General features: G+C 45.9%; 1 protein-coding gene across 3 annotated transcripts in view; it reads right to left on the bottom strand.

The window, feature by feature from the left end:
* Positions 1-21,437, bottom strand: part of ELAPOR1 (endosome-lysosome associated apoptosis and autophagy regulator 1) — a 298,128-nt gene that overhangs the window by 197,085 nt on the left and 79,606 nt on the right. For all 3 annotated transcript variants that reach the window (XR_012688102.1, XM_075195584.1, XM_075195585.1), the window contains exon 2: positions 20,737-20,857. Coding sequence is in view for 2 of the 3 variants with exons in the window: in XM_075195584.1 (XP_075051685.1) it covers positions 20,737-20,857 (121 nt within the window). In the remaining variant the exon portion in view is untranslated. The remainder of the gene's footprint in view (positions 1-20,736; positions 20,858-21,437) is intronic.

The raw sequence follows: 21,437 nt of genomic DNA, 5'->3' as shown, positions 1-21,437 counted from the left end.
ATGTCCTATTTCAACAATATCAGGGTGGGTGGAAAGGCCCAAGGACAATTCCATCTTGCACCTCTAGCAAACTCTTGCAAACTGCCATCCTGTCTGCCACTGCAGTGCCACGTGTTTGTGCCGCCCACTTGTCTCGCTTAGCTTAGACATCCAGCTATCTCGGTGCAACCTTTTGGACTAAAAACAATATTGTGAGGTGTGAGGTGTTCAGAATAGACTGGAAATTAGTAGAAATGAATGTTATTGAGGTTAATAATAGTGTAGGAGTGAAAAAACCCCAAAAATATGGATTTTAGCACTTTTTATGCTTTTTTAAAAAAAAAAAATCAGAACCCAAAATCAGAACCCAAAACCCAAAATCAGAACCAAAACCTTTCGTGGGGTGTTTTGGCAAAACAAATCAGAACCCAAAAAACCAAAAGTGGCCGGTGCACACCCCTAATTTAGACCTTGTCTATTCTCTTCCCTTAAGGCTCTATCCCTTTTACTATTCTAAGGCCTCTCTCGGTCCTGTGAACCCATTTCTTCCCTTCTCAGACTGCCGTCTGACAGCATTTATCCTCTTCTGGAACAGGGCTGAGAATATGTTTATCACAGATTTTAAAACCTGTTACTCCAATGAATCAGTTGATGTCTCAATCCCAACTCAAGCCCTCTTTGTGCCACTAGCCACTGCGAATATCTGTCTTTTAGACACTTTAGGCTTGGGACCACAAAGGCCCACAGACACACCTGTCAACCATCTAGATTAACTATCTTACTATATAAATTGTTTCGGGCATCTCAGGAGTTGTTATATTAGTAGTTGCCTATACCCTATATGGACAAATACTTGGCCACACCTGTTAATTATTGAATTGAGGTATTTCAATCAGACCCGTTGCCAGAGGTGTATAAAAGCAAACACCTAGCCATGCAGTCTTTATTGGCAAACATTTGTGATACAAAATGGGTTGTTCTGAACAGGGGCGGATCTAGAAAACGACTGTACCCGGGCGATTTAGGGGGGGGCGATTTAGGCCCCGCCCCTTTCTAACAGTTTAGGCTGCTGACGGCTGCACAGTATATGCAGGTCCGTCCAGCCGTGACAGGCAGGGACAGTGTGCTGCCCGGCTGCTCTGATTGTGTTTTAAACACAATCAGAGCAGCCGGGCAGAACACTGTCCCTGCCTGTCACGGCTGGACGGACCTGCACATACTGTGCAGCCGTCGGCAGCAAATGTCGGCTAGGGGGGGGGGGCGATCGCCCCGATCGCTCCCCCCCTGGATCCGCCACTGGTTCTGAAGAGCTCAGTGACTTCAATCGTGGTACTGTTATAATGCTCTGCAGAATGAATGGGCACAAATTCCCACAGAAGCACTCCAACATCTTGTGGAAAGTCTTCCAAGAAGAGTGGAAGCTATTATCACTGCAAAAGGGGGACCAACTCCATATTAATATATATATTTGAATACAATGGGCCTGAATCATTAAGGATCTTAAATGAAGAGGTATCTTATTTCAGTCTCCTAGACAAAACCATGTTACAATGCAAGGGGTGCAAACTAGTTTTCTGTTTTGCACACAAGTTAAATACTGAATATTTTTTCATGTAGCACACAAATATCAACTTTAAATTTCAGTGTACAAATAAGCTATCAAGTATTTGTGTGCTGCATGAAAAAACAGTCTGTATTTAACTTATGTGCAAAACAGAATACTAATTTGCACCCCTTGCTCCTGGACAAAACATGGTTCTGTCCAGGAGACTGAAATAAGATACCTCTTCATTTAAGATCCTTAATGAATCAGGCCCTATGTCATTACAATCCCTGTTGGTGTAATGGTCAAGCGTCCAAATACCTTTGTCCATATAGTGTATATAAAATTATCATTATTGCTTGAATAGCGCCACAATTATGCAGCGCTTTTCAGAGGGGTACAGCTTATCGATGTGGAGAACCCCGACAAGACTTACCCCAACCTGAGGACTCTGAAGGGCTGCTTCCCGACCATCACCGATGCCGACTCCTCTTCACACCTATGCACCCATGTACAATGTAGTTTACAAAGGCTTCTACATTGTACATGGGTGCATACTGATATTACCCACTTAACAGCGATAATTGCGTTGGCATGGTCAATGACTTCATCAAGTACAGCCGCCTTCTTACTTTATCGTCATCGGCTGAAGTCGGTGTGAAGAGGAGTCGTCAACAGTGATGGTCGGGAAGCAGGCCTTCGGAATCCTGATGTCGGGGTAAGTCTTGTCGGGCTAGTCAGCATCGATATGCTAACTACGACTGTTTCAGAGAATACTGCACTATTGGAGCATACAGTCTAAATTCCTTAGCACACCAACACATACACTAGGCTCCATTTTGTCAGAAGCCAATTAACCTGGGAGGAAATTCATATAAACACAGAAAGAAAATGCAAACTCCATTTGGGTTTGAAAAAGTGGAGATGTTGCCTATAGTAACCAAGCAGTTTCTAGTCATAATTTATTTAGTACAGTCTACAAAATGACAGCTAGAATCTGATTGGTTGCTATAGGCAACATCTCCACTTTTTCAATCCCGCAGTTTAGTAAATATACCCCCTGGTCGGAATTGAACCCATGGTCCCAGATTGACCATTACATATTTTTCACATTTCTAGCTATTGAGAGACTCTCTGCTTCTGAATTATCTCCCCAGAGAATATATAGTGTGGGAAAGAAAATGGGAGCTTTTCAAGAGGGTGCACACTCTTAAATTAGCAAATCTTAAACTTCTATAACTGTATTGATATATTTTACAATATTTCATATTCCTACTAAACTATAATTTAATAGCAGCGGACTATTTAAAACTTATCGTCAAATAGAACGTGTATCAGAAAGTAACATTATGAATCCTAAAATGCCAATGGTGTGGGTTTTAAGGTTTCTTGAAGAATTTATAATATAGACTACTTCTTTATGTTTCTCATAGCTTTTATAATTTCCTCCCTCACGTCAGGATTCAGCCGCACCTCTCTGGTGGTGAAAAGATCTTTTCCTCCATAATTGTGTGGCCATTTTGCAAGCCTTTCAATGAACCTGGATGAGTCTCTTTCACAACAGCCAGCCTCCTGCATTTCCATCAGGGTTCACAAACATTTGGTCAGTACGCAACACACTTTTGGACACTAGTGTTGGAATTGAACTGAAACAATGACGCTCTTTTGGCCACATTTTGGAAAGGTCTAACAGACAGTATCAAGGACGAATTAGCATCCAGAGAACTGCCATGTTTCTTAGAGGACGTTATTTCTTTGTGTAATAAGGTGGATTTTTGCCTGAGAACAAAATACGAACAAGTCACTTTGCCATAATGTTAATCTGGCTTTGTCCAGTCACCAGACTTGTCCACTGAAGAGCCCATGTAATCCGATTGCTGTAAGTTATACTTCTATATCATTTATACTGTGAGCCCCAGATTACATAGTTGCTGACTATCCCAAGAGAATGGAAAACGTCTAAACCTAGATGGCATTGAGGAGACTATTCTAGGATCTATTTGTCAATCTCTCTCTCTAGATATGTCTCAAAGATATTCTACTCCAGCGTGTCTCATCATCACTCAGAGGGAGGTTCAAGTGTTAGACTTTGTTGATTCTGGGAAAGCAGGGAACTTTTCCTCTTCTCCAATTTCCAAATATGGGATACCCACTCTGGCTCTGTCATGTGCCATCTCCATAATCGCCATAGATGGTAATAAGGTGTCAGAGGGTACTCTTTCCCACCATACCCTACCTGTTCTTAAGCAAGCTGGAACTTTACATAAGGAGCATATCTCTTTATGTTTCCAAGGCTATCAGTCCCATAATCTTAAGGCTGCCATGTGTACAATTGCATTTTATGCTCTGGCACACTGGACAGTTTCCTGGGAATCTAAATGCCACCTTAAATGTTTACAAAAGGTGTTTCCTGTCTATTTTTGTGTACGTTTTATTGACATGAAGGTTCTTCTACCCCCTAAATTTTTGTCCTTCTCAGAGGTCTTCATTAAAGGAAAAAGCTGAGACACTGAGAAAGTTAGATTGTCTCATAGATTACCTACCTGGCAAGGACCCACCTAGAGTTCATGTCTACCCTTTCTCCTTACCAGAGACATAAGCTATGGTGGAGTATTATCATCATCATCATTAATTTATATAGCGCCACTAATTCCGCAGCACTGTACAGAGAACTCATTCACATCAGTCCCTGCCCCATTGGAGCTTACAGTCTAAATTCCCCGATATAGACACACACTCACACAGACACAGGAATATATCCAAGAAAATCTGAAACACGGGTTAATATTGTCCTCTTTAAACGCTAGAGCCATTTTTTTTCTTTGTAAACAAGAAAGACGATAGTCTCTTTCCTTGCATTGACTATTGAGGTCTCAATAATATCCAGGGCCGGATTAACCATAGGGCTAACTGGGCTACAGCCCAGGGGCCTATGGGATCCAGGGGGCCCTTGAAAGTGTTCAGAAGCAGTATTGATCGGTCGGGGGCACCCCCAGCCTGATCAGTGCTGCTGAACACTTTCACTGCAGTACTTCCCCAGCGCGCTGTATTCTCCTTACTGAGGAGATCTTGTGAGTCTCACTCTCACGAGATCTCCTCAGTAAAGAGTGTACAGCGCGCTGGGGAAGGAGGAGAAGGAGGTAAGTGCCGGGGGGGGTAGCGGCTCGGATCACCGGGGGGGAAGGGGCGGCTCAGATCACAGGAAGGGGGGGGCCTCACGGGGGAATGGAGGCCCCCTTAGCCCAGGGGCCTCCATTCCCTTAATCCGGCCCTGATAATATCACAGTCAAGAAAAGATGCCCCCTTCCACTCATCTCAGAATCATTTAACCAAATCTAGGATGCCATTTTCACCAAACTGGATCTCCAAGGTGCATATAAGCTGATGTGGATTAGGCGAGGTGATGAATGGGAAAAACAACAGTGAACATTACTGGCAACTATGAGTATCTAGTAGTACCAAGATTAGGCCTTTGTAATGCATCAGCGGTTTTCCAAAACTGTATATATTACACTTTTAATATTTTCTCCAGATGTGCAATCCCATTGCAAGCATCCTAGACAAGTTCTGTTCAGACATCAGCATAATGACCACTAATGCTACTTTTATTCCTGCAGAGAAAACTTCTTGCATAGAGGGGAAATGAAAATCGGCCTTAGAATAATGGAGACTTCTTCTGGAGAGAGCAATAATTTTTGTAACTATATTCATCATCATCATCATTTATTTATATAGCACCAACATATTCCGTAGCGCTTTACAATTGGGGACAAACATAATAAACTAACAAACAAACTGGGTAAAACAGACAAATCATAAGAATGTACTTTATCTGCCTTTGTCACATTAATAACGCTATAGATGTCACAGACTAGTATTGGCACAACTAAACAGGGAAGCACGGAGTCTCAGACCCCGGGATTCACCAGGGACCCCCACAAGAAAGTATGGACTTGTCCACGTGAGGTACACAGGTCGCGGTTCTCCAAGTTAGTTACCAGTGCAGTGGATAGAGAACAGATATGGTCGTGCAGTCTGGGTCAAATACCAAATGATAGCGTGGCACACAGGGAAAATACAGAAGAATCTTCAGAGGCAAGCCAGAGGTCAGTTTTCAGATAAGCTAGCAGTACCACAATGCAGGACAAGAGAATAGTCAGGAACAAGCCAGGAGTCAGGACCGAAACAGTAGGGAACAGGAGAATGGAGTGCTCGAGCTGGTGAACCAATACTCTGGCACCAGAATAGGGTTAGGAGGAGCCTAAAATAGTGTAGGACAGACCCGGATAAGTGGAAGATGATTTCAGTGGTCAGATGCACCAGACCGCCGACATAATGAAAAGGAGAGCGGACGCAACTTCACTGTGCATGCACGCGCAGTGTGGACCCGAATCCAGACGTGGCCCATAACGGAGGACAGGCGTCCGTCCCTGGCACCTATGGGCAGTGTGGGGATGGTGCCTGACAATACCCCCCCCCCCCTCTTTTGGAACCAGGAGATGAGGAGCATGGAGGTCAACAGAGATCTGTTGACCCAGGATCTCTCCTCAGGGCCATAGCCCTTCCAATGGACTAAGAATTGCGACTTGCCTCAGAAAGTTTGCATCTTCAAGATGCGTTCTACTCTTCACCTGAAGTCGTCTTGATGGGAGGAGGAGGAGATCTCTTGGAGAATTAATTAATAATGAGGGGTTTGAGAAGAGAAATATGAAAAGAGTTATGTACCTGTAGAGAAGGAGGTAACCGGAGTTTATATGTGATGACATTCAAAACTTGAGTAATGGGAAAGGGTCCAATGTAACGAGGTGCAAATTTCATGGATGGCACTTTGAGTTTAAAAATCTGAGTGGAAAGCCCCACTTTGTCCCAAAGTGGAGTACAGGGATATTTTTCCGGTGGCGATCTGCAAAGCGCTTATAATAATCCAGTGTCTGTTGTAACTTGGTTCACATCTGAGACCAGAGTCAGGCAAGTCCACAAAAGTGGGCAATGCCGGGTGTCTGCCGAATAATGTAAAAAACAGTGACATGCCCGTAGATTCATGCAGATGATTATTATGAGAGATTCCTGCCAAGGAAGAAACTCACTCCAAGAGGATTGTTGTTCGGAACAGAAACATCGAATATAAGATTCTAAAGATTCTAAGATTGACGTGCTCAGTTTGGCCATTCGTCTGTGGATGGTATCCCTAACTTCATATTAATCCCTAGAAGTTTACAAAAGGCTCTCCAAAAACTAGAAACAAACTGCACCCCACGGGCGGAGATGATCTCCCGAGGGCAACCATGCAGTTGAAAAATATGAAGAATGAATAAGGATGCCAATTCGGAAGCAGACGGAAGTCCCTTGAGAGGCACAAAGTGGGTGAATTTGGAAAATCGGTCAACAACTAACCATATGCAAGTGTGACCATGACTGCTAGGAAGGTCAATAATAACATCCATACTCATGCTGGACCATGAATATTCTGGAATGGGAAGCGGAAGCAGGAGTCCAGAAGGAGAGTGTCTAGGAGTTTTGTGTCGAGCACAGACTTCACTGGTATGCGTATATTTTCATAATGTGATTTTCCATTTATTGTAAGCACCTCTGAGATCCAAATTTGTGAAGATTTGGGCTCCACAAATACAATCGAACAGCTTAGGAAAGAGGGGAAGGAGGTACCAATTTTTGACAGTGAGGGCATTGAGTTTGCGGTAGTCGATGCATGGTCTTTCTTCTTAACAAAGAAGAATCTTGCGCCAGCGGGAGAGGAGGACTTGCGAATAAATCCCCATTTGAGATTTTCAGAGATGTATTCAGACATTGCCCGAGTCTCTGGTAAAGATGAAATAAATTCTCTGCCCTGGGGGCTAATCTTGCCTGGTACCATATCAATGGGGCAGTCCCAGGGACGTTGTAGTGGAAATAATTCTGCAGACACTTTGCTAAAAACATTGAGGAAGTCGGAGTGGACCTTAGGAAGAAGTGCATGAGAAGCGATAGCTCGACAGAGAATAACCGAATTGCAGGGTGTGACTGGTGTCAAACAACGTGACCTGCCCCAAGAGGTAACATGATGCCAATTGTATTGTGGAGAATATGTCTTCAGCCAGGGCAGACCCAAAATAATAGGGTTAACGGATTGCGGAAGAAACAGGAATTTTATCCATTCAGAATGGAGAGCTCCTTCCAACAGCCAGACCGGAATGGTGATGTAGGTGGTAGAGCCATTGAAGACTCGGTTTCCATCTACTGCAGTGAGTGCCAACGGCTGTGGCAAGGGTTTGGTAGGTAAATGAAGCAGAGAGACCAAATTGTAAGATATGAACCTTCCCGCGGATCCCGAGTCCACGAAGAGAGATTGAGGACCTTCAGAAGAAAAGAGTAATAGGCATGAGAAACTCGGATTATTTCTGGGAACAGGAAGAAAAGAACTGAGATCCTAGGCTGACCTCCCTGCCATCGCCTAGGAGGTGGCTCTTCCTGGTCTCTTGGGGCATACAGGGATAAAGTGTCCAAGCTCCCTACAGTAGAGGCATTGCTGATTCTTCAAGCGTCTATCTCATTCTTCAGGAGACAAATGCGAACGGCCAATTTGCAAGGGTTCCTCAGTGGGTAGCACAGGAGCCTGGAATTGGAGGTGCCAGATGAGGAAAAGAGCGGCGACTATGATCACGTTCCTGCGTGCATTCATGGTGACGAATATCCACTTTAATACAGAGAGAAATTAAGTCGTCCAGTCTGGAAGGGAGATCATGCAATGCTAAATCAACTTTTATTCGGTCATTCAAGCCTTGCCAGTAGATAGCAGTAAGGGCCTTGTCATTCCAACGGAGTTCGGATGCTAGAGTTCAAAATTATACCGCATAATGGCCAGCTGTGAGTGTTCCTTGACGTAGGCTTAGAAGACCAGTGGCTGCCGAAGACAAGCAACCAGGCTTGTCAAAGACCTTACGGAAACATTAAGTATAAAAGTTGCAGAATTCTGGAGCAGCCGGTCATCACATTCCCACAAGGGTGATGCCCAGGCAAGAGCTTGGCCTGAAAGGAGGGAGATTATGTATGCCACCTTAGTTCTGTCTGACGAAAAGTTTTCTGGTGCTAGTTCAAATTGGATGGCAGACTGGTTAAGGAACCTGCGGCACTTTTTAGGATCTCCATCATATATCTCTGAAGCTGGTATGCGCAACCCTCGGTACAGGTAGAGCTGTGGAGAAAGTGGCAGCTTTCCAGGATGAGCAATTGGACTACACCCTGTCAGGCACGGATTTGAGAGGAACACTAACCAGTATTAGCACTACTGAGCAGATAGGTGTGGAGTCTAACGTACCCCTGGTTTTCACCAGGGACCCCCGCAAGGAGATATGGGCTTCGCTGCACAGGGTACGCAGGTCGCGGTCCTATCAGACAGTTACTGGTGTAGTGAAGAGGAGTCAGGCGGTCCGGGTCAAGCCAATCGGTATACAAGGTACAGAAGGAGAATCCAAAAGCAATGTCAAAACAGGCCAAGGTCGCAGGAACACGATGGGTCACACAGAATAGAGAATGGTCAGCTAGCCGGGTCACAACAGGAATGCAGAGACTAGAGAATGGTCGTAGAAGCCGGGTCCAAACACGAGGCACAAACACAGTGGGAGCTAGAGGCAGGAACCTGTTACTCTGGCACCCTAATGGCGCCAGAGCCAGGTTTAAATAGAGGCAGAGGACAGCTGATAGGCTCCGTGGAATAGGCACAGGAAGTGCCGGGGAAAGCCTCCCATTGCCTAGCAACGGAACGAACTACTGCACAGGCACCCGACAGGCTTAGGAGGCGCGGCTATATGGTTGCCCGGCAACCGTTCGTGCAGAGCGGTTGTGACAGGCGTCCGTCTCCGCCAAGAGGGAGTATGACGGAGACGGCGCCTGACACACCCTAAATACACTGAAAGAGTTGGACCCGATTAGCCTCTTGCTGGTCTACACGTTGGGCCAGATGTAGAAGAAAGTCCCAGGCCAAAGGCTCATTCTGTGTACTCATGGCCAGAGTATTCTGTCATGTTAAAGATGCTATAGATGCCACTGACTGGTATTGGCGCAAATAATCAGGGAGGCGTGGAGTCTAACACACCCTGGTATTTACCAGGGACCCCCACAAGGAGGTAAGGACTTGGCCGCGTGAGGTGCGCAGGTCGCGGTTCTCCAAGTTAGTTACCAGTTCAGTGGATAGAGAACAGGAATGGTCGTCCAGTCCGGGTCAGATACCAAATGATAGCATGGCACACAGGGAAGATCCAGAAGAATGGTCAGAGGCAAGCCAGAAGTCAGTATCCAGATAAGCTAGCAATACCAAAATGCAGAACAAGAGAATATTCAGGAACAAGCCAGGACAAAGGACCAAAACAACAGTAGCAGGAACAGGGAACAGGAGACAGGAGCGCTCGAGCTGCTGAACCAATACTCTGGCACCAGAATAGGGTTAGGAAGAGCCTAAGATAGTGGAGGGTAGCCCTGACAGAATGAAAAGGAGAGTGCTCCGTTGCATGGCAATGTGACGCAACTTCACTGTGCATGCGTGCGCAGCATGGACCCGAAAATGGAAGTGCATCCTGTTGCTAGGCAACAGGACACAGCTCGTAATGGAGGACAGGCATCTGTCCCTGGCACCTATGGACACTGCGGGCACGGCGCCTGACAGCAGGGCCGGACTGGCCATCTGGCACTTCTGGCAAATGCCAGAAGGGCCGATGGCTATATGGGCCGGCCCGACTCCTCCTCTTCGTGGTAGCTGGTTCCTCCCCGGGGACCAGCTACCTCTGTTGCGCTCCCTCCTCTGCACTTACAAGCAATCTGGACTGTTTCCAGATTTTTTTTCTGAATGGGTGTCACGGGGTGCGGGGGTTGCTACGATTTTTTTTTGGGGGGGGGGGGTTATGGGGGTGCCACAAATCTCGGGGGGGGGGGGGTCACGGGGGTGCTGTGATTTTTGCGGGGGGGAGGGGCGCGGGGGTGCCGTGATTTTCGAGGGGGGGGGGTCGCGGGGGTGTAGTGATTTGCTCTTGGGGATCACCTGTGTGAAAGAGCCAGGGAGTAGGGGCTGCTGGGAGAGTGGGTAAGAGAGCAAGGGGCTGCTGGGAGAGGGGATGAGAGATCCAAAGGGGAGGGGGTGAAAGCCAAAGGGGATGAAGGGGGTGCTGGGAGAGGGGGTGAGAGAGCCAGGGGGTGCTGGGAGAGGGGGTGAGAGATCCAAAGGGGAAGGGGGTGCTGGGAGAGGGGGTGAAAGCCAAAGGGGAAGGAGGGGGTGTTGGGAGAGGGGGTGAGAGAGCCATGGGGTGCTGGGAGAGGGGGTGAGAGAGCCATGGGGTGCTGGGAGAGGGGATGAGAGATCCAAAGGGGAAGGGGGTGCTGGGAGAGGGGATGAGAGATCCAAAGGGGAAGGGGTGCTGGGAGAGGGGGTGAAAGCCAAACGGGACGGAGGGGGTTCTGGGAGAGGGGGTGAGAGAGCCAGGGGGTGCTGGGAGAGGGGATGAGAGATCCAAAAAGGAAGGGGGTGCTGGGAGAGGGGGTGAAAGCCAAAGGGGAAGGAGGGGGTTTTGGGAGAGGGGGTGAGAGAGCCAGGGGGTGCTGGGAGAGGGGATGAGAGATCCAAAGGGGAAGGGGGTGCTGGGAGAGGGGGTGAAAGCCAAAGGGGAAAGAGGGGGTGTTGGGAGAGGGGGTGAGAGAGCCATGGGGTGCTGGGAGAAGGGATGAGAGATCCAAAGGGGAAGGGGGGTGCTGAGAGAGGGGGTGAAAGCCAAAGGGGAAGGAGGGGGTGCTGGGAGAGGGGGATGAGAGATCCAAAGGGGAAGGGGTGCTGGGAGAGGGGTTGAGAGATCCAAATGAGAAGGGGGTGCTGGGAGAGGGGGTGAAAGTCAAAGGGGAAGGAGGGAGTGCTGGGAGAGGAGGATGAGAGATCCAAAGGGGAAGGGGGTGCTGGGAGAGGGGTTGAGAGATCCAAATGAGAAGGGGGTGCTGGGAGAGGGGGTGAAAGTCAAAGGGGAAGGAGGGGGTGCTGGGAGAGGGGGTGAGAGCCTGGGGGTGCTGGGAGAGGGGATGAGAGATCCAAAGGGGAAGGGGGTGCTGGGAGAGGGGATGAGAGATCCAAAGAGGAAGGGGGTGCTGGGAGAGGGGATGAGAGATCCAAAGGGGAAGATGGTGCTGGGAGAGGGGATGAGAGATCCGAAGGGGGTGCTGAGAGAGGGGATGAGAGATCTGAAGGGGTTGCTGAGAGAGGGGATGAGAGAGCCGAAGGGGGTGCTGGGAGAGGGGATGAGAGAGCCGAAGGGGAAGGGGGTGCTGGGAGAGGGGATGAGAAAGCCGAAGGGGGTGCTGGGAAAGGGGATGAGAGAGCCAAAGGGGAAGGGCGTGCTGTGAGAGGGGTGAGAGAGCTAGGGGATAGGGGGTGCTGGGAGAGGGGTGAGAGAGCCAGGGGGTAGGGAGTGCTGGGAGAGGGTGTGAGAGAGCCAGGGATTGCTGGGAGAGGGGATGAGAGATCCAAAGGAGAAGGGGGTACTGGGAGACGGGATGAGAGATCCGAAGGGGAAGGGGGTGCTGGGAGAGGGGATAAGAGAGCCAAAGGGGGTGCTGGGAGAGGGGATGAGAGAGCCAAATGGGAAGGGGGTGCTGTGAGAGGGGTGAGAGAGCCAGGGGGTAGAGAGTGCTGGGAGAGGGGGTGAGAGAGCCAGGGTGGAAGGGTGTGCAGGAAGAGGGAGTGAGAGAGCCAGGGGGGGAAGGGTGTGCAGGAAGAGGGAGTGAGAGAGCCAGGGGGGAAGGATGTGCAGGAAGAGGGATGAGAGAGCCAGGGAGGTAGGGGGTGCAGGAAGAGGGGTGAGAGAGCCAGGGAGGTAGGGGGTGCATGAAGAGGGGTGAGAGAACCAGGGAGGTAGGGGGTGCAGGAAGAGGGGTGAGAGAGCCAGGGAGGTAGGGGGTGCAGGAAAAAGGGTGAGAGAGCCAGGGGATAGAGGGTGCAGGAAGACTTGTGAGAGAGCCAGGGGGTAGAGGGTGTAGAAACATGTGTGAGTGCCAGGGGGGTAGACAGTGCAGGAAGACGTGTGAGAGTGCCAGGGGAGAAAGTGTTGCAGGAAGACATGTGAGAGTGCCATGGGAGAAGGTGGTGCAGGGGGTTAAGTGAGAGGGACAAAGGAGAAGATGGTGCAGCGGCATAGGTAAAAGAAAGTACAAAGGGAGAGACATCTTAAGAATGGGAATGTCAGGGATACAGCCGTCATAAAACACAAGTAGTAATGAAGAATGGGAATGCACAGAGGGGACAATTCACTTATATTTTGCATACTCCCACTTCTAAATTTCCGCTTCGACCACTGCCCTCTGTCCCTGCTCTCGACTGCCTGTGTGAGCTGACAGCTGCTGATCCCTCCTCGCCCAGCGCACCTAGTAGGAGAACAGAACACAGGATGCTATTATCAGGTAAGTTCAAATATTTTCTCGTGTGCAATGTGTTTTTAACCATCCTTTCTTGAACTGGGGGCACTACTGTGTATCCAATGACATTTAAAACACTATGTATTGCTCATTATTGCGCTGTAATGTTTTTTGCATAGTTATCTGTACAAAGATTTTTAATTAAGAGGGAAAAAAATTGCTTGTCATAAATTTTATCTGATTGTGTCAATATATCTATTTATGTTTGCATTGTAAATGGTGTATTAAGCTGCTCCTGAGACTTACACACTCAGTATCTGATATGCTGTACCAATTTTTATTTGTGAATGAGTTCTTGTCTGGGAACTACTAATGATTTGTGGGCACTACTATGGCATAATGTTATTTGGGGACACTATTATGGCATAATATGACCTTGGGGCACTACAATGTGACATAATATGAACTGGGCAAGTCTTTCATTGTTAAATATGATGGGAGCCCAAAGAAGTTGCTGTATCGGGGCCCAAAATTCCTCTTGTCGGCCCTGCCTGTGAGTCAAGGGGGTAGACGTCTCCAGGTAAATAATCTAAATGTTTCCTATCTAATCAAACTGATGGATCACATCCAATTATCTCTCACCCACCTCCAATATCCCCTTTAATTTATATACTGTGTTATATAAAATGAATAGAAAAAAGACGCATATCCAGTTACTAAAAACAAAGTTAGTAAAAAAAAAAATTTTTCTCTGACATTTTGCTGTAGATGGAAATACTTTTAATGTGGCCGTGTGGGTTCAAATGATCATTCAATAGTTATTCATGTGGAATGATTCATGAAAATTCTGCCATTACTATTTAATTGAGGGAAAAGGGTACCTGTTACCTATATGTGTGTATGTATTCTGTTGTTGCTATCCTGTGGGAGATTTGAAAAAAGCAAAACATTGGTTTCCTACAGTGGCGCCTGTATAATTGGTGGTATTGCTGTAGTATGGGGTGGCGTGGTGGTGGCAATGTTCTAGTGTGTTTGGGGCTTAGTATTGTTAATAAGTTGCAGAGGGTATTGCTGTAATGTGAGGATGATGTAATGTGGGGGGTGATGCCGGATGCTATAATGTGCGGGGGTGATGTTGTAATGTGGGGGGTGATGCCGGACGCTGTAATGTGGGGGGTGATGCCGGACGCTGTAATGTGGGGGTTGATGCCGGACGCTGTAATGTGGGGGGTGATGCCGGACGCTGTAATGTGGGGGGTGATGCCGGACGCTGTAATGTGGGGGGTGATGCTGGACGCTGTAATGTGGGGGGTGATGCTGGACGCTGTAATGTGGGGGGTGATGCTGGACGCTGTAATGTGGGGGGTGATGCTGGATGCTGTAATGTGGGGGGTGATGCCGGACGCTGTAATGTGGGGGGTGATGCCGGACGCTGTAATGTGGGGGGTCATGCTGGACACTGTAATGTGGGGGGTGATGCCGGTTGCTGTAATGTGGGGGGTGATGCCGGTTGCTGTAATGAGGGGGTGATTGATGTAATATGAGTGTGTGTGCGGGGTTATTTCTTGCTGTAATTTGGGCACTAATAATTTATTGTCACTGTATTTATTGATGTAATTGGGGTGCTAACAATGTAATGCTGAGGGTCATTAGGAGAAATAAATACCCCCACACACACTCACTCATACTACATCATATTGTACAGCACCAGCAACGCGCACTGCGCCAGCATCAGTGCGCAACAATATAGTGCATGGAGCTCACAACACGTGGGCCTGTGTGCTATAAATGCCAGGGCTGATTTTTAGTCCCAGTCCGGCCCTGCCTGACAGCCTTAACCCACAGAAGGCTAAATGGTCTCTTTTCTCATTTACACCTCCAGAACACCTTCAGTCTGGGCCCCAGAAACGGTAAGGCGGATACACTATCCCACTCCTTTGACACCAAAAACTTTATCAGAGCCCAGTTGCTTTGTAGCCAGCACAGCCCTTGATCCCTCTAAAACTCCTCCCAACAGGATGTTTGTTTCACCTAATCTTCATTCCAAACTTCTTAAGTGAGCTCATAGTTCACATTTTTCTGAGCATGCCGACATTAAGAAAACCAAATAATTAATTTCCAGAAGCTATTGGTGGCCTAATCTTCAACAGTATATTAAAGATTTTGTATTTGCTTGTACTGTGTGTGCAAAGCATAAAGTGCCTCCTCTGAGTCCTGCTGGTTCTTTGTTACCTTTACACAGTTGCATAGTTGTCCATTACAAAATTTTTATAAAATCAGGGGAACTCAATTCGGTGGTAGTCACTTTAACAGAGCTGATAACAACGACAGTGACTACCACGAAAGGAAAAAATTAAAATGACTTCCCCCACTTAGAAGAAATGATGACTGACCTTAACAATGACAGAAGAAGTTCCCAGCAGTATGAGAACAAATCACGACCCCTAGTAAGAACAACATGTTTTTTCTACGTAATTTTCAATTGCGACCTTTCTTTCACTATTTTTAAAGAAGCAATGCCACTTGGCATCCGACCTGTTACACTTAAGCCACTTTAAAAATAGTCGGTAACACCACCTCCGAAATTTCGTACCCCACCCATTCAATTCACATACAAATTTTGACGAGCACTGTGTAAGAGCATTGGTGTAAAACTTAATTTTTATACCAAATAGAATCCTCAGTCTAATTGGCAGACCAAAAGAATGAAATGGGACCTCATCAAAAAAAACCTAAGAATGCATATTTCAGCGAGTCAAAATGATTGGGTGCTTTTTTTGCCCTGTGCCGAATTTGCCCACAATAATGTTTATTCTTTAGTTTCCTCTATGTCGCCCTTTATAACTGTATATGGGTTTTACTCTACTTTGCTCCCTCACTCAGATGTTTTGACAGTTCAATTACTTCTTCAGAAATTCTAAGACATCTGGGTTCAGGTTAAGTCCAGTCTTAAAAGAGCTACAGCTCATTACTTGCACTTTGCTGACAGGAAGAGATGCAAGGCCCCATATTTGATACCTGGAGATATAGTGTAGTTATCAACTCTACATTTGTGATTTAAAGTCCACAGGATAATTGCTCTTTGATATAATGAGCCTTTCAAAAATGTGCAAGCAGTCAATCCAGTGGTTTCCATTGGGGCGTGGCTAACACATCAAAATCACTAGGTTCTCAATTCGCCGGAGCGTCACATATGTCCAAGCACTCCTGACTTTCAGGACATTTAGCACCACAAGTGTAGTATAGAAAGAATGCAGTGTGTATACAAACAGTTCAGTCTTGGCCTGCACCTTACATTGGGTACAACACTCACCAAAAAATGCCATTGTCCCTACTAGAATCACAACATTTCACATACTGTCCTGCTCTCTCCTACCTGTTCTTCTCACTTTCACCACCTGTAGCTGCAGGTTTCTTTAGTTGCGGCTTGTCTGGATCCTGGAATGCTGGGGGCCCTATTTGGAATTATCTAAATGTAGCAATTTTTTTCCAAACAACCATGGTGTTGAATTAATACCACCCACGATTAATATTTATGCCTTCCTCTAGCTCCAACATTACAATAATGTGCCCCTTCATCATCGCCATGCCTAATGATCACACTGTGCCCTCCATGCTGATTTTGTCCCCTTCACTTGGCTCCCCTTCATCACACTGTACTATGCTGCCCCCCCCTTTTTCAATCCCACTGTGCCATGCTTCCCCCCTGTTTTTTAACCCCACTGTGCCATGCCCCCCGCCCCATTTTTTAACCCCGCTGTGCCATGCTGCCCCCCTGTTTTTTAACCCCACTGTGCCATGCTGCCCTTGTTTTTTTAACCCCACTGTGCCATGCTGCCCCCCTGTTTTTTTAACCCCATTGTGCCATGCTGCCCAAGTTTCTAAACCCCACTGTGCCATGCTGTCCTCCTGTTTTTTAACCCCACTGTGCCATGCTGCCCCATTTTTTAACCCATCTGTGCCATGCCCCCTCATTTTTTAACCCCTCTGTGCCATGCCCTCTGTTTTTTAACCCCTCTGAGCCATGCCCCCACCATTTATTAACCCCTATGTGTCATGCTGCCCCCCCTCATTTTTTAACCCCTCTGTGCCATGCCCCCCTCGTTTTTAAAACCCTCTGTGTCATGTTACCCACCCCCCCATTTTTTAACCCCTCTGTGTCATGCCCCCCCATTTTTTAACCCCCGTGCCATGCCCCCTCTCCTTTTTTAACCCCTCTGTGCCATGCCCCCCCTCGTTTTTTAACCCCTCTGTGTCATGATGCCCCCCCACCCATTTTTTAACCCCTCTGTCATGCTCACCCCCCTTGTTTTTTAACCCCTTTGTGCCATGCCTCCCCATTTTTTAACCCCTCTGTGCCATGCCGCCCCATTTATTAACCCCTCTGTGCCATCCCCCCCCCCCCGGTTTCCTCCCTTTACTTACCTTTTCCTTTTCTTCTCTCTTCTTTCTTGGTCTTCTCTGCTCCTCTGTGCTCCATTCAGACTGTCTGAATGCTGGGCGTGACATGATGACGTCACACCCAGCATTCAGTCTGAATGGAGCACAGAGGAGCAGAGAGGAGGGACGCCGGCGCTGTGATCACGTGAGTATGTTTATTTATTTATTTTAACTACCCTGCTCCCCCCACCAACACCCCCCCCCCCCCCCGCCGCAAAAAAAGAAGAAAAAAACAAAACAAAAAGATTTATTTTTAAAAATAATAATAATCAGCGCTAGGGCTCGGGCCGGGCCCCCTGCCCCCCCCCCCCTCTCGGCGGCCCTGAGAGTGGGTACGGTCACACACCAGCATCAGTTCTTTATTACTGATCTCAGTGCAGGGTGTTTCCTTTCAGGCCTGCATCCTCTGCTTCTAGCACTTCTTGATTTCTCTGAGTTTGCAGTCATGTAATCTCTGGCATCATTACATGGTTCATTTAAACGGTGTACTTAGGTGATCTCTCATATCTCTTCCTGGTTTCAGTCATGTGATTCCTTTCAGCTATTTAAACACCACTTTGTTCAGTAACGATTGACAGAGCGTCTGATCTTACCTGCTCTAGCTTCCCTTGCTGTTTGCTGCAGTTTTAGCATTACTGTGTATTGACTTCTAATTGAGACTGTGACCCAATTCAGGCTTGTCTCTAGTTTGGAACCTGTGCATGTGCTTGTTTCAGACTCCATTTTTGCCTACTGATTTGGTGTTTCCCTCCTGATATCTTTCTCCACCTAGACAGAGAAAAGATGACTTCCGCACAGGAAAATGATTGGTCTTTGGTTAGCCTTGGGTATACGCTTGTTAAATTATTTTTGTTTATGAGTAGTTAGATTTTATTTTATTAATGATTGCAACTAACTTTTATTATGTGTCCATTAGTTAATATGTTTCAGTGCATAGCAACATTGTATCGGCTATAAACATGTACTGATACTTTTATACAAAACTAACTTTGCACAGCAATACAATCCATCCACTGGGTTAATTTGCTAAAACATTATATTATCTATATGAAATTGCATGGGATCAAGCGAATTTAAAGCTATAATTAGCTAATAATACTTTATTTCACCAAGAGAAATTTATATATCCTTTTGGATTAAATAAAGGAAGAGAATAAGTTATATAGAAAATAATTCTGTGTGAATTATTGATTGATTTTTGTCAATCCAGTTATTATCAGGCATTGTGAAGTTCAAAACAGGTATACTAATAAGGTGACTGATTTTGGTTGTGTAAAGCCCGTTACGCTCACCTCGATTTTTTTTATTATTAGAATGGGGAAAAAAATCACATATTAGATATTGAATATCTCCCACTTACTCCCCTTATTTTAACATTTAGATATTTTGCTTTCAAGGAATGAAATCTTTTTCAACAACAAAAATGGGAAGAAATAATATATTGTTGGGAGGTGTTCTTGCTTTTTATTGCAAAAATATTTAGTATTAAACTTGCTGCGTATGGGGTTCCTACGTGTTCTATTTTAAAAGTCTGGAGTACATGCAGGAGCGGGCTGGGCCAGTACAATTTTTGCATTATGGATCTGCCAGCTGCCTGTGGAAGAACACTATATGCACATAATTGCCAGCTGGGAGGCAAGGAGAGGATGCTCTCTAGCCACTCCAAAAGTGTTTTAAATGGATGGGTGGGAGAGGTGCACGTATAATGCTAAAAGATATCTGGGGTCTGAGTTTTATCACCACAGATATTAGGGTGGGATGAGGCTATACATTATAAAGCCACCCATCGTCTTGGGTCCTATATCTGCCCAATCTATGTTTTATCTCTCTAAGGTCATCCATATATATTGTGTACAATATTGTTGTCATCTATACAATATTACTTGCATACCTTCATATAAACTATAATCCTGTGTGTGCAGATTGATTTGATACAGCATTATGCATCTAATGATCAAGACAAACATCAGCCCCATAAAAGTATCTGGGGGAAATTCAATTAGTCACAAGGTGTCTCTAGAACATCTGTGAGACACTTCGCAGCGGAGATTTGACAGAAATCTCTGCTCATTTTTCCTCGCACCACTAGAAAATGAGCAGAGATTTGTACCGTAATTGCCACATTGCCGGCAATTGAATCTCTGCCTCTGTGTCATTTACTCCAGAAAGTAGGTCTTGCACTAGGCAAGTTTTATTAGCAGCATTAAAGTAAGATACCGGCTATATATGAAGACTGAAATATAAGCTGAATGATAGCATATCGCTCTAGGACGCTGTAAGTATTTTAAATTGGTCATTAGAATTCTGTCTGTTTTGTATAGATTATACTACAATGCTCTCTGTATTGTATAGAGGTAACTATAATGCTTTATGTATCATATAGCAGTTACTAGAATGTTCTTAGGATATTAAATTGGTCGCTAGAATGATCTGTTATTGTGTACAGGTCACTAGTATGCTCCCTGTATTGTATAACGGTCACTAGAATGCCTCCTGTATTGTGTATTGGTCACCAGAATTCTCCACATATTGGTCACTAGAATGCATGTATGGTATACAGGTCACTAGATTGTTCTATGTTTTGTATATTGGTCACTAGTGTGTTCCCTGTATTGTATACAGTTCACTAGACTAGTATATGCTTTGTCAGATGCAGCTGGTAGGTGTTGTATTTGATTATAGCTCTTTGACATAATTTTTTTTTATATTTTATTGGCTATATAAATTACACTCACATTAGACAAACAATGCCTGTAAGCTTTTTGTCATGCCCAGTTTTTCAGCAAGCTGATGGTAAAGGCAGGGCAACCAGGGGCGGGCTGAGCCGGGGGGCAGGGGGGCATCAGATTTTCCGCCTTTAGGGCGTGTAATGAGATGCGGCCGCCTGTGTGCCCCCCTGCCTGCAGTATCCCAGCCCGCGCCTGAGGGCAACTAACTTGTGTTTGCCCCTCAGGTTAACTGTTGGAAGCCAGCCCCTGAGTGCTTCAATTGGTATTGAAGAAAAGAAAAAGAGTACCTGATGGCTAATGGGCATAAGACTTCATGTCTTTGTATAATAAAGAATCATTGAACATCTTTTAATATCATAACACTTTACCGTAGAGGAGACATTATGCCATATGTATTTCAGAATTTCCTCTGATGCTATATAAGTGGTTGCAATTGTAATATAACTATACATGTGAACAGGAAATTGTATAGAAGCGCACATTTAAAAAAAAAAAAAAAACATTTGCTCTGTATGCACATTGATTTAATTTTTTTCTGAAAAATAATTATGTACACATCAAAACAATAATAAAATATAACTAACAAGAAATGCAGTCACTACCAATAGAAGTACCCAATAAAAAAATGATGTCCCTACAACCAATGTATTGTCTAAATGTACTTACAACACTCTGTCCCCTTGATTGGGTCTGGTAGTCCTGTGCAAAGTCCTGGTGTATGCGGCACTGCCACACGCCATCTGGTGCCTTTGCTGTCACACTCTGTATACTCATAATGGTACTCTGACTGCAAGAAAGTGAAGAATAATACGACATTTAATGTTGTGGACTGGCAAATTCAAAGTTCAGATTTAAATCCCACTGTGGAGAGAGCTGGGTGCTGGGCATATTGAAAATAAAGGTTAAGCCTGCCTGGCATCCCTTCTCACCCAGTACTGCTGTAAATGCCTTGTACTTTCCATTGAAATGTATGTATTTTTAAATTGTTGTGTTTTAATAATCTAAAATGTCAACAGGTGGGTTCGTTGGGTACTGCTAGCTTCTCCAACAGTCCCCTAAGAGAGCTATTTTCACCTAGGTTTATTTGAGCAACCAGTCATCCGGGGACACCTGGGGAAGTTGCACCGACGACTAGCTAAAGACTTAGCGGGACTCCCTCCATTATGCTGGTATCTAATCCAGCAGGAAACTGTTATCTGGGACTAGCCCCACCCCACCAAAAGTGTTGTATTAGATGACAAGGTACAAATTTATGTGAGAAAATATAAAATTGGGTGAAGGGGGGTTTACAGCTGCATTATCACCTATGTAAAACAATTTACTAAGGTGACCCTCAACCCCAACTGAATCCTCTGGAAAAAATGGCT

This window comes from Mixophyes fleayi, chromosome 2 (assembly GCF_038048845.1).
Source record: "Mixophyes fleayi isolate aMixFle1 chromosome 2, aMixFle1.hap1, whole genome shotgun sequence".
NCBI lineage: Eukaryota > Metazoa > Chordata > Amphibia > Anura > Limnodynastidae > Mixophyes > Mixophyes fleayi.
Note: the sequence above shows the minus strand (reverse complement) of the source record. Positions and strands in the feature narration are given on the sequence as shown.